At 43.2% G+C, this 13,982-nt stretch overlaps 1 protein-coding gene across 1 annotated transcript in view; it reads left to right on the plus strand.

Annotated features, from left to right (window-relative positions):
* The window catches only part of ADCY10 (adenylate cyclase 10), a 92,927-nt gene that overhangs the window by 4,135 nt on the left and 74,810 nt on the right, over positions 1-13,982 (plus strand). Inside the window, exons 5-9 of the mRNA XM_027086465.1 lie at positions 1,564-1,769; positions 3,842-3,938; positions 7,393-7,481; positions 10,631-10,822; positions 13,278-13,396. Coding sequence (XP_026942266.1) covers positions 1,564-1,769; positions 3,842-3,938; positions 7,393-7,481; positions 10,631-10,822; positions 13,278-13,396 — 703 coding nt within the window. The remainder of the gene's footprint in view (positions 1-1,563; positions 1,770-3,841; positions 3,939-7,392; positions 7,482-10,630; positions 10,823-13,277; positions 13,397-13,982) is intronic.

Consider the following 13,982-nt stretch of genomic DNA (forward strand, 5'->3'; position numbering starts at 1 on the left):
ATGAATATAGGGGTGCATGTATCTTTTTGAATTATAGTTTGGTCCAGGTATATGCCCAGAAGTGGGATTGCTGGGTCATATGGTAATTCTATTTTTAGTTTTCTGAGGAACCTCCACAGTGCTTTCCATAGTGGCTGAACCAACTTACATTCCCACCAACAGTGTAGGAGTTCCCTTTCCTCCACACCCTCTCCAGCATTTGTTATTTGTAGACTTATTAATGATGGCCATTCTGACTGGTGTGAGGTGGTACCTCATTGTAGTTTTGATTTGCATTTCTCTAATAATTCCTGATGTTGAGCATCTTTTCATGCGCCTACTGGCCATCTGTATGTCTTTGGAGAAATGTCTCTTAAGGTCTTCTCCCCATTTTTCAGTTGGGTTGTTTGTTTTTTTGTTGTTGAGTTGTATGAGCCATTTGTATATTTTGGAGATTAAGCCTTAGTCTGTCACATCATTTGCAAATATTTTCTCCCATTCCGTAGGTCATCTTTTCTGTTTTTTGTTTGTTTTTATGGTTTCCTTTGCTTTGCAAAAAGCTTGTAAGTTTGATTAGGTCCCATTCGTTTATTTTTGTTTCTATTCTATTGCAGTAACTTTTCTTTTAACAAGCCTAAGCATCAGTATGTTTCAGAGGGAAAAAAAACCATATGTATATATCAGGGGAAATCAGCTTTGACAAATCAGCATGGCAGAGAGCGAAGATAAAAAACAAATTTTGGTGCTTCCCTGGTGGCGGAGTGGTTGAGAGTCCGCCTGCCGATGCAGGGGACACGGGTTCGTGTCCTGGTCTGGGAGGACTGCACATGTTGCGGAGCGGCTGGGCCCGTGAGCCATGGCCGCTGAGCCTGCGCGTCCGGAGCCTGTGCTCCGCAACGTGAGAGGCCCTCATACCGCAAAAAAAAAAAAACACCAAATTTTGATTATGTTAATTATAGTCATTTAAAAGAACTGTGTATCACTTACAGTTCATGTATACATACATTTCACATACATGTCATATTTTACAACATTCTCTCTTCTGTTGCTTTGGTACCAAAACCTTCAGCTCCCAACTTGAAAACAACTGGAGGACACATTCTTGGGATAGAACTTGATGGTCAAAATGCCTGTTCCTTTCCCCTACCTTTTCTTCTCTGGCTGTTGCCTGAAATTTCACCCTAAGTGCTTCTTTTCAGCAAGAGCCTCAATCTCTGATAAAATGCAAGTTGTTCCCAAACAGAAACCATTAAAACTGTCCTCTGTATAAATAAGAAGTGTAAATAAGTCAAAGTATAAAAAAATTGAAGAAACGATAAAATAACTTTGGGGACTGATAGGGCCAGATATCTAGGGAGCTAAATGTCATAGAAAGGTGAAAACAAGTAGGTAACTTGCTAGCTTTGGGAGAAAAGGAGTTTGGGAAGGGCCAGGCCCAGAATAGACTGCTCTGATTTCCATGTAAAATTTTAGAAACTAGATTTTGCTCTGGGATGCTCAAGATTCTGATTTGTCCAAGAACTCATGCTGCTGGGGACCAAGCCAGAACTTCTCATGCAAATCCATTGCTTGCCTTCTTGCCAGGCCTGGCTGCCGGCCACATCACCATGTTGGTCTTTGGAGATGAAACTCGAAACTACTTCCTAGTGATTGGTCAGGCGGTGGATGACGTACGCCTGGCGCAGAACATGGCGCAGATGAATGATGTCATTCTATCACCAAACTGCTGGCAGCTCTGTGACCGGAGCATGATTGAAATTGAGAGGATTCCAGATCAGAGAGCAGTAAAGGTAGGTGTGATCCTGTCACTTGCAGAAAGTTCTGCCATTCTGTGCCAGGGGCCTCCTGTCAGAAAAGCCACTGGGAAGCCACTGGTTCCATGAAGCTTCCAGGCTGGAGACTTGGATGGGGTCAATCTGGGTTAGATTAAAAAGTATTGGTCCAGGGACTTCCCTGGTGGCACAGTGGTTAAGAATCCGCCTGCCAATGCAGGCGACATGGGTTCAAGCTCTTGTCCAGGAAGATTCCCACATGCCACAGAGCAGCTAAGCCCATTAGCCACAACTACTAAGCCTGCATGCCACAACTACTGAAGCCCGGGCGCCTAGAGTCCGTGCTCCGCAATAAGAGAAGCCACTGCAATGAGAAACCCACACACCACAATGAAGAGTAGCCCCTGCTCCCTGAAACTAGAGGAAAGCCTGCATGCAACAACAAGGACCCAACACAGCCAAATAAATAAATAAATAAATAAGTAAAGTATTGGTCCAGAACACCTCCTCTGGGAGGAACCAAGGCTGGTGAGTTAAAGAGGAAATGATCAGGCTTCTCCGTGGTAATTAAGGATGTGGAATTTGGGTATGGAGGCCTTTGGGGGGAACAGTGCCCTTGCTTAATGAAAGGAAGAGTCTCCTGGCTATTCCCTAGGAGCAGAGGTTGTAGTTTTGACGGCTGCCATTGGCCTTCAGGTTCTCTACTCAACACTCTCCTAACTCAGTGTGAGGAATCACCGAGGGTGAGGATTGGAGGTGAGCAGGGGCAGCAAAGATTAGTGAAGGAAGAGACTTTTCCTGTCTCTACCAGGCCCTGCCTAGTAGAAAGCACTGTAGTTAAGTTGAAGACCAACTATAAGCAGAACTGTCCTTGGGATATAGCCAATTAGAGAAAGGGGGCAGAGCTGTGCTGCTAGATGAAACAAGAATGAGACTGCTTGGCAGATGGAAAGAAGAGATGGTGAACACATGGAATTGAAGGCAAAGATGAAAGCCCCCTCACCCTCACACACACAATGTACTAGGTATGCATCAGTCTACAACCCTCACAGCCCTCCCCCACTCACTCTCCCAGTAATACACATCCCAGCTGCATGACCTAGCTGGGTGATAGCAATGCCCCCCATTCCCCATCTTCTTCAATTGTTCCTTATACCTTTAAAAATTGTTTTTAATTTTTAAATTAATTTTAGACTTACAAGAAAGTTCAAAAATACTATGAGTGTTTCCATATATCCCTTACCCAGCTTCCCCAAATGTTAGCATTCTTCATAACCAGAGTGCAATAGTCAAAACCTGAAAATTAACATTGGTGCAAATACTACTCACTAATTAAAGGCCTTATTTGGATTTCACCTGTTTTCCCACTAAAGTCCTCAGTAGAATGTTCCAGGACTCTATCCGTGATCTCACACCACACTTTGTTATTTTTACCTAGCCTCCTGCACTCTCTAAAACAGTTTTTTAGTTTTTCCTTGTCTTTTATGACCTTGACATGTAAGAAGAGCATTAATCAGTTATTTTAGTGTATGTCCCTCTGTCTGGTTTTGCCTGATAGGTTCTCATTATTGGACTAAGGTTATCCATTTGGGGGGCAAGAATGTCACAGAAGTGAGGTTGTGCCATTCTCCATGTATCATATCTTGGGGTTCATGGTTTGATATGAATCTTATTACTGGTGCTGTTCCTGATACACCAGTATCAGGGCATTAGCACCCTTTGTCTTTTTACGCTTGTAAGAAAGAAATGATGTACAGTTTAACCAGGCTTTATTTGAATTAAAATATTATAAAAGAATAAGAAAAAGAAAAAGAAAGTTCTAAGACTGGAAAAGTATACAGGTCAGCCCCTTGGAAATGGCCCTCTGTGTATATACCAAAGATTGAGATTTTAATGACCGATCGGAGATATTTTTAACGTAGTCACATGCAAATAAAGCTCTTCATTGTTTAAGTATGCTAGTCCCTGTTTATCATGTCCTGGATATTCAAAAGCATACACCCTGCCCTTTCTGTTGAGAAATTACATTCAAAGGACCAGACAGCCCTCAGAATAACCAAAAACTTCTCTTTTTTTCTTTTTCAATTTAGGTTAATTTCTTAAAACCACCCCCTTCTTTTAACTTTGACGAGTTTTTCACAAGGTGTATGGCTTTCATGGATTATTATCCTTCTAGTGACCACAAAGGTAAGTACCCTCTATAGACAAAAGCCTTTGCCTCTACAATTGGTCAGTAGGGTCTTATACCAATGCCAGGGGCTCCATTACAAGGGATTGGCCTCCTCAGTACAGCTCCCAGCCCCAGCAGCACACAAAAGGGACCTCCTTCCCATTCCCCACAACCTTCCTCGGGTCCTCTACCTCTCCCTTGGCAATGACTCCTTCCCTCGTCGTCCAAACATCTGTAAGTCTTCTCCATGATAAAAGAAAAAAATAAAACTTCTATGAACCCTACTTTTCCCTTCTAACCTTCACCACCAAACTTCTCAGAATAGTAATCTATATGTCTCTGCCTCTTCTTCTATCCTCTCATTTATTTATTCACCTAATAAGCATTGATTACATGCACGTCGGAGATGAGGGGGCATGTGTTCACCTACTTGTCAGTCTTGAGCCCCTCACATCTAGCTTCTGTCCACTTCTCCTGTCTATGAGGACACTAATAACCATCAACTTACCAAACCAGCTGACCTCTCTTCAGGCCTCATACTAGGTGCTTGACTTTAGATTACTCTCTTTTTCTGGATACTACCTTCTCCTCTTTCCTTGCTTTCAAGAAGATTCTTTCCTAGTTTTGCTTTTACCCCTCAAACTACCCATTTTCAGTGCCCTTTCTATTCCTTAAATGCTGATGATTTCAGGGATCTGTCCTTGACTGTCTGGTCTTCTCTACCCACATTTTGTGGAACCATTCATCTATGCTGGATTTCCCCATGACTCCACAGGGCTGGGACTAGGAGGAAAGCAGGACAATTTAGGTGACACAAAACAAACTTTAACACTTCATGAAGTAGACAGTCTTCTGCAAAATGGTGCAGAGGGCAAGAAGCTTTTATAGGGCAAAGAATAAAGGAAGAGACAAATGAAAAATATCTGGTTGGGTGGGGTCATATAGTTAGTCTTGTGTGGGGTGAGAAGGCCCAGAGTTGGCTTGGCATTTGGGGATTGGCTGACTGGATTATTGCATTTCTGGTTAAGAGGAGCATTTACAGGGAAATAAACGTTATCTAAGTCTTGGTTTGCTGACATGGCACCCTGGGCAGGGAACAGCTCCATCTTGGGCCTAGAAATTTATTTCAACATTGTCCAAATTCTATGCTACTTATCTCTCCCTAAAAACTGTTTCTTCATCCAAACTAGAAACTTCAGAAACATCTTTGAATCATTTTTCTTTCTCATCATTTATGTGTAGGTCTTGAATATTTTGAACATCACAAATAGTAGACTGTAATTTTATAAAATTGCAGTAGGTAATGGGGTGGGAGGGACACTGAGGGGAACTGCAGGAATATTGACCAGGAAAGGCCAAGAACCCAAAAGCTCCAAGGATGGAGAAAGTCTAGTGACACTCCTTGAGTTGTATCCCATCCCAACTCCTAGATCTTAATGATGCCTTCAATAAAGAGCTTCTTCTGGCCTTATTTTGGTCACTGCAATAGTGCAGTGCAATTCTGGTGCTAATTACCTGGAGTTAGCACAGATAGGTGGAGTCCTCCATAAGACTCTCCTTATTTCAGACACCAGCTGCAAGCTCTGAGATCACCAGGCCACCTGCACTTCTGACCAATTGGCTACAGATCCAAGGGTTCCCACAATGCTCTCAGGTTCAATAAATAATTCACTGTAACTCACAGAACTCAGGAAAGTGCTATGCTTATAATGATGGCTTTATTATAAAGGATACAAATGAAGACCAGTGTTGTATTTATCTCTAGACACATAGGGTGAGGTCTGGGAGAGTCCCAAACATGAAGCTTCTGTATCCTCAGGACACATCACTCTCCCTGCACATCAAGGTATGATTACCAACCAGGGAAGCTCACCCAAGCTTTTGGGGGTTCAGAGATTTTATTGGCGTTTAATTAAGTAGGCATGTTGATTGAATCATTGGCCTTGCAATTGAACTAAATCTCCAGTCCCCATTCCCTCTTCAGAAGTCCTGGAGGTCAGGCTCTAATCACCTGGCTCAAAGCCCCACCCCTCTTATCATGTGCTTGGTCTTTCCAGATAGACCCCTAACCTGAATCATCTCATTAGCATAAATTCAGGTGTGGTCCAAAGGGCCCACAGTGAATAACAGAGACAGTCCTATTAACTGGGAAATCCCAAAGGTTTAGAAGTTACTCTCAGGTACCAGAAACGAAAACCAGCCAAATTCTTTATGAGTTTTGTCTCCATAACCATTGCCACCGTAATGGTCTAGACCTTTACAACTCCTGCTCTCTTCCTGAGCTCTTTGCCTTTTTCCACAGTCTATTTAGTGTCATTTCTTGCTAATCTCCAATATTCACATGGGGCTCCAGGCAGGCTAGAGTAACATACTGTGCTCATTCTTGACTTTAACCAACTTGGTTCCCTCTGCTAGGAATGCCCTCCTCAATCCTTCTAGTAAAAAGCTGTAAGTCATTCAAGATTGAGTAAAATCCCTAGTTCTCCTTTTAACCCTTTTCAGATTAAACCAGTTTGTCTAGGCCCCTGCTTCCTCTGAATCTCTCTGGTCTTTATAATCTTTTAGCCCATTTGGCCTCTTTTCTATTTAAATTTTCTAAAAATATTATACTTGAATGTCCATAAGTCAGTGCCTCCAGGAAAAAGTCCAAGTTTCCTGATGACTTTTTTTCCTCACACAGTGCCTAGCATGGTGTTTTAAATATACTAGGTTTTGAATATATTCCATAAAGACTTTAAAATTAAATTTTCTTCGTAATTTGTATCCCTTTCAGACTCCGTTGTTATTTTTCAACTATTTTTTTCACATTATCATTATTTTATTCCCTGCTAAAAGCCTATCATCCTTTCTTTCTCCCTCACTTTTTGATTTCTTCAAGCTCATTCTTACCACCTCCTATCAGTCTATTTTAGAGTATGGAACTATCAACCATTACAGTAACGAGAACCATAGCGATAATGAAACCCCAGTGCTTTTTTTCCCTGGACAAGGAAGTAGGAATCAACCAGGGCAGTGAAGCGACTTGTCCAGAGTCACACAGTGAGTTGGTATCAAACCTGAGATCAGAAGCCAGTGTCCTGAATCTTACTTGTGCTGCTCTTTCAACTCTGTCATCCCCTACATTCTGTCACCATTGTCCTCCACTGGCATTCCCTCATCTCTCCATTCCCATCACCTGTGGCAAGACTTTTAGGCCAAGTATGGAGGTGAGAGTCTCCTTAAGTTCTGAAGCGTGATGACAATTAGAGCAGGGTTTTGAGCTACACGCAACTGAATTTTGGGAAACCTGCAACTTCTGAGAACTTCTCATTGGATTTCCCTTGGCCCTATTTGGCCACTAGGTAGCCCAGAGTGTCCTGACTGAACAGTGAAGACCACTGCCCAGGGGAATGGGGACTGGGAGGTGCCTCTCTCTAGCACTGCAGAGCCAAGCTTCCCTTTCTGAGCCTGCCCCTCCTTCTGCCCTCTTAGACCTCCTGAGGCTTGCTTGCATGCTGGAGTCCGATCCTGAACTGGAGTTGTCCCTACAAAAGTATGTGATGGAAAGCATATCGAAACAGGTATTTTCATATTTTAATTTATTGGCTTTTGGTGTGTCAGGGATCTTGGACAGCTGTTAAGATCAAGAATATCAGTAGCTCGTAAAATGTTTCATTGAAGTAAAAAGAGGTGGGGCTGACATTCTCCATGCCTAGGTGACTGAAAAGTTTATTGTTCACGTCAGGATACTTTTAAGAGTTAAAGGAGCATTATTCATAATTACACTGTGACAACAGGCGTAAACTAGACTGTGTTGCCTTACACAACTGGGCAAACTGAACCTGTCCCAAGCATATAAGAACATATGGTTACCCTTTCTATAGGCCACATAGCAGAAAGACGTCAAATGAATGATACTGTTTCTCTTAAGTCACTTGAATTGGATCTTAAGCTTTGAAAGTTAATACAGATAATTAGAACTCTCAGAGCTACCTCCAGCCCCCAAAGTTTTCCCTTTGCATTTCCTTAGATCTAGGTTCTCTCAAATGCATTAATCTGTGCAAATTATAACTGTTTCTGAGCACTCACCATATGCCAGACACTCTACTCTTTCTTTCTTTCTTTTTATAGCCTACATATATCTGAACTACATTTATAGCCAAGTGGTTCACCTTTTTTTTTTTTCATATTTATTTTTTTGGTTGCACCGGGTCTTAGTTGTGGCAGGTGGGCTACTTAGTTGTGGCATGTGAACTCTTAGTTGCAGCATGCACATGGGATCTAATTCCCTGACCGGGGATTGAACCCAGTGCCCCTGCGTTGGGAGCTCGGAGTCCTATCCACTGCACCACCAGGGAAGTCCCTCTACCCTTTCATATATTTATTCTTCATAGTCCTTGGCAGGTATTTTTATCCCTTATATGTGAGAAAACTGAGACCCAGAGGACGCCATGAACTTTCCTGAGGTTGTAAAGTAGCAAATGTGCCTAGGATTTGAACTCTGTTCTCTCTGAACCCTACATTTTTTGCACAGTCTATACACTGCCTCTAGTATATGGCTGTTTTAATTCTTAATCCCATCAAAATGCAGTTGTGCCCTAGAGGAAATCTTTGTAGGACAAGCCTGATCAGTGGGCAGCTGCCTTCACAGTATGGGTTGAAGAGCTATCAGAATGCACCCCTCCACATTCTGCTCAATTTAGAAACACTCCCTTTAGTGGCTGCAATTGTTCGACTCTTCAAGGTTTTTGAAGCTCAAGAGAGCCACCCCCTCTTCCCCTCCCTCCCTCTAAGAGATATAACACATTATGCCTCTTCAGCTGTTACCAGCTGAGAGCAAGGTCTACAGGAATGGGATATGTGAGACTCCGTGAGTCACTGTGAAAATTGTGGGTAGGAATGACGAACACCAGCTGAAGATATAACAGCTAAGGGGGCTGAAAGGAGGCAAAAGAGAAACCTTTTACAGCTTTATCAAGGCCTGTCCCTGCACTTCAAGAACAGAGATGTGGGGACTTCCCTGGTAGCGTAGTGGTTAAGAATCCGCCTGCCAATGCAGGGGACACGGGTTCGATCCCTGGTCCGGGAAGATCCCACATGCCACGGAGCAACTAAGCCTGTGTACCATAACTACTGAACCTGTGCTCTAGAGCCCGTGAGCCACAACTACTGAGCATGCATGCTACAACTACTGAAGCCCGGACGCCTAGAGCCTGTGCTCTGCAGCAAAGAGAAGCCACCACAATGAGAAACGCGTGCACTGCAGCAAAGAGTAACCCTTGCTGCAACTAGAGAAAGCCCGAGTGCAACAATGAAAACCCAATGCAGCCAAAATAAATAAATAAAATAAAATTTTAAAATAATAACAATAAAAAAATAAAAAGCACCCCTAAAAATTCAAGGTAAAACAAAACAGAGAGTTGTAGGCATATAATAGAAAGATATGTTTAAAAAAAAAAAAAGAACAGAGATGTGGTTGCATTTTCCAAACCAAAACTCAGAACACATGGCCTGATAGAATAAATTTTAAATTAATTAATTAATTTAACATTTAAAATCATGTATTTAATATTAAATATTGACACTTATTTAAGAAATTCATTTGAAAACTCATAAAGTTATCATATTGGTGAGTTAGAAATTATTAAATTATCTTTTATGAAAAGTCTCAAATTACATGAAACCAGGACTGTCTCAGCCTGCAAGATTCCCTATACACAATTTCCTCTTTCATCCAGAAGATGTGTTTCATATAGCCAATGGAGAATTTGACACTTTTGTGCTATTTGGGGGAGAAAAAAATGCAGTGATTCTCCCCCATTGGTTTGCTATGCAGTTAATTTAACAAAATTCAGGGCTGATGATATAGGCAGGGATAATTTGGGAACACCCTCCTTTCCTTTCCCTGTGCAGGGGAATGTTATAAATGGAATGTTGGACTAGAAGTCTGTAGATTTGCATTTTTGTTTGCTACTGTTTCCCCATGTGACTTGGGAAAATTATGTTATTTCACCATCTCTCAGTTATCTAATTAGTAAAGTGGGCATAATAATGCTGATTTTATTTCATTTGAGGATAAAATAGGGTAGAATATGAAAATATTCTCTGAAAACATAAGGTTGAATTACATAGCATGCTATTCTTATTCCTACATTGTAAGGGAGCCGAAAGAGCAGCAGTCCTTTTTTTATTGTGATGGCTCATATTGGCATGAGGGAGCTAGCAGTTGGGGCAAGGGAGTGGTGTCTGGCCAAAAATGAGCAGGTGTGTAGGTTTCCATTGAAGAGATTTTTTTTGTTTGTTTTGTTTGTTTCTTTGTTTTTTGTGGTGCGCGGGCCTCTCACTGCTGTAGCCTCTCCCGTTGCGGAGCACAGGCTCCAGACACACAGGCTCAGCGGCCATGGCTCACGGGCCCAGCCGCTCCACGGTACATGGGATCCTCCGGGACCGGGGCACGAACCCACGTCCCCTGCATCAGCAGGCGGACTCAACCACTGCGCCACCAGGGAAGCCCTGGAAGGGATTTTGATAGGCCATTCCATTTCCATCTTTTTTACTTTGGGTTGCCTCTTCTGTGTTGTACCTCCCAACTTTGATAACTTCAGCTTCCCTAGAGAACCTCAAAAGGCTAGTTCTATCCCAGTGATCATTTTGGGTGTAGGGGTGATATTGGGAGGAAAGAGCCACTGCCAAGGACACATGTTAAGGAAAGCTTCCCTCTGAATTGCAGATTGATGACAAACAGCTTCGGGGTTATCTGTCTGAGCTTCGCCCAGTGACGATCGTGTTTGTGAACCTGGTGTTTAAGGACCAAGACAAAGCAGAAGTCATAGGCTCGGCCATCCAGGATGCCTGCGTGCACATTAATTCTGTCCTGAGGGTCTTCCGAGGCCAAATCAACAAAGTCTTCATGTTTGACAAGGTAAATTTCCCACTAAAGGTGTGGGAACCTACCAATAATTTAAGGTTAGCGTTCATGTCTGTGGACATGGGGGAGAGGGAGGGAATAGACACCTTTAACCTAGAACTATCAGTCTTTATTCATAGTTATAATTACAGCTTACGTGGTGGATATGGCACTCACTACGTGCCAGGCATTGTTCTCCACACTTTACATATTTCACTCATTTCTCCTCATGACTACTCCAAGAGGTAGGTACTGCTCTTATTGTCCCCAGTTGACAGATGAGGAGGTTTAGGTAGAGATGAGGCTACTGAGACAAGATGAGATTAAATGGTGGATTGGGATTCAAACCCAGGTAATGTGCCTTCTTCGTCTGTGCTCTTAACCCCTGTGTTCAACTAGCTTTCACTATACATACGTATATCTGCAACCCAGGGTATAATGCATCTCCCAGAGATTTTAGGTCAGGTTTCTAGTAACCGTCATACCCCAGAAGCTGTAATTTCCGATAACCTCCACCTGCCGTAGGTACACTTCCAGTTCCCCTTTCAGTTTCTTAATCAGTTGGGGTGGGTGGGTGGTGGGTGTCACATCTAGCTCTCAGTGTTTTCAATCTGCTCTTATTCAATTCAGAGAAAAATGATGTGATAAATTATCACAGAAGTGCTCATGAGAATTGACTCCCCGGGCTTCCCTGGTGGCGCAGTTGTTGAGAGTCCGCCTGTCGATGCAGGGGACACGGGTTCGTGTCCCGGTCCGGGAAGATCCCACATGCCGCGGAGTGGCTGGGCCCGTGAGCCATGGCCGCTGGGCCTGCGCTTCCGGAGCCTGTGCTCTGCAACGGGAGAGGCCACAACAGTGAGAGGCCAGCATATCGCAAAAAAAAGAAAAAAAAAAATTGACTCCCCATCTCAGGTGTTTCTGTATCTTAAGAGCAGGGCACTCAATTACTGCCCCACACTCATTCATTCACTAATTCAGTAAGCACTTATTGAGCATTTCATAGCCACTGAAAGCTAGGGCTGCAAAGATGGGTAACTCACACACGTTGTCCCAGAACCAGGCAGAAAGAACAAATTCTTTGTAGGAAAAATAAACTCTGTGCTTCTGAGGGAGTGGGGCCCTCCAGCACAGTGTGCTCTAGTACTTTCTTCCATATTCATTCATGAGTATCATCAGAAAAGAGCATAGAACCTAAGAGAACAGTCTTCGGTGTCTAACAGACACTCCAGACAATTCCTGGAGAGACAGTTCCTGGCTCCAGCAATTCTCAGCTGTGTGACCTTAGCAAGTCATTGAACTTCTCTGAGACTTGGTTTGTTCCTGAATAAAAATAGGGATATTATTTAAATGGGGATAGTATTTGCCTCAAATGATTGTTGGAAGTTTTAAAAAATATATGTGTGAAGCACTTGTTGCAATGCCAGTTCACGTCAGCACTCAGCAGATGAGAGGTGCTTAGTCTCACTGCCAGCATGAGACCTTCCCAAGCCACTAGGCAGAATTTCCAGGCAAAGCAGACCCACCAGTGGCCCCAAAGGGGCTGCCCTCTAGTCTCTTCACAGACCTGGATTCAGGGCTTCCCTCGCACATCACAACAGAACCCAGCGCCAACTAGGATTTGATTCTTGGTCAGCTTCTTTTTGGAGAGGGTTGAAGACATTGAGGCATTTTACTGTTCTTTTGCATTTTATCAGGATATAACATACATAGACTCAAATTTTTAACTCATTGGGCTTTATTCATTATGCCCTTTTCTTACAGAAAACAGCGTCTGAGATCATTTTTTAAGGGACTGGTAGTAAAAGTGCCAAGTTTTAGAGTTTACTCTCTGCTTGAAAGAGTTAACTTTTTGTGAGAAAAACCACTCCCAGCTTAAGCCTTTATCCTTAAGAAAAATGAATAATAACAATATCTGAAAAGAACTTTAGAGTTTATAAGGTATATGTGTATATATGTGTGAATATGTATATATAATATATTAATATTTTCAGTAGTCAAACCAACCTCAGCAAGTCTAGGTTATACCCATTTTCAGATTCATAAACTGAAGTTCATAGAGTGTAATTGACTTGTCCAAGTTTCTACACTTGGGAAGTGGCCTGAGAACACAGATTTTCTGATTCCAGAGCTGGTACCTTTTGCTCTGTGCTGCTTCTTGGCCTGAAACTTAGTACCTTGCAGCCTAAGACCTTGGCCACAGGAGAGAGTAGAGGAGGGTGCACACAAATAGCTCAGTACAACCCACTATCTCTGGAGCAAAAACAAGCCCCTCTCAGGCTCAAGCGCTACTGTTGATGATGCACTAGAAGTTACATGAAGTTTGCTAAAAATAAAATGGGTGTGAGAGAAATCACAATGAAATTTGTTTCAGAGAGTGAAAATTGCTGCCCACCCTCCACTGGGCCTTCTAGCTGGTCCAGTTTAAAGCTGACTGTCCACCAGCTGTGTTTGCTGATTCTCTCCCTCACAGGGCTGCTCCTTTCTCTGTGTCTTTGGTTTTCCCGGGGAAAAGGCACGTGATGAGGTCACTCATGCCTTGGAAAGTGCTGTGGATATATTTGACTTCTGCTCTCACGTCCACAAGATCCAGTGAGTGTTTCCAGACACTGATTCCGTCTGGTCCCTGACCCTGGTGTAGGGTATGGGGGGATAGGACAAGTATCAGGAAAGAGGGAGGCAGGAGAAGGCTGTCCTTGCCTGGGTGCCCTTATGTCTGCATTCATTACTCACCTAATGTACAGGTAGGGTGAGCAAACCCAGCCCCGACGCAGTCAGACGGGGGATGGTCAAGGCCAGGTGGAGAAAGGATACTCCTAAAAAGTCCAAATGTACCAGAGAGAGTCTAACTGAGTTGTCTCTCTCTACTCTGGCTTACTTTCTGGTAGAGGTCGCACTCCCAACTATGTTGGAGACCTGAGTTGATTTTTAATAACTAGGAGATAAAGTAAGTCCTTGGGTTAGAAACTTATATATTGATCTGGCCCCAAGATGATCCACTGAACAAAACTGTCAAGTTAATGTTTACCAATCCTCAACCCCAGCTGTCCAAGAGCCCAGTGCCCTCAGGCTCCCCCAGGCTGAGCACCCCAGTGACCCTACTTGCGGCCCGCTCTGGTCTGCTCTAACAGGTAGCACCCCTTGCCCTAGATATTCCACCTTCTCAGCCTCTAGTCAT

The sequence above is a fragment of the Aethalodelphis obliquidens genome, unplaced genomic scaffold (genome assembly GCF_003676395.1).
Source record: "Aethalodelphis obliquidens isolate GAN/ISIS:26980383/991018 unplaced genomic scaffold, ASM367639v1 scaffold55, whole genome shotgun sequence".
Classification (NCBI taxonomy): Eukaryota; Metazoa; Chordata; class Mammalia; order Artiodactyla; family Delphinidae; genus Aethalodelphis; species Aethalodelphis obliquidens.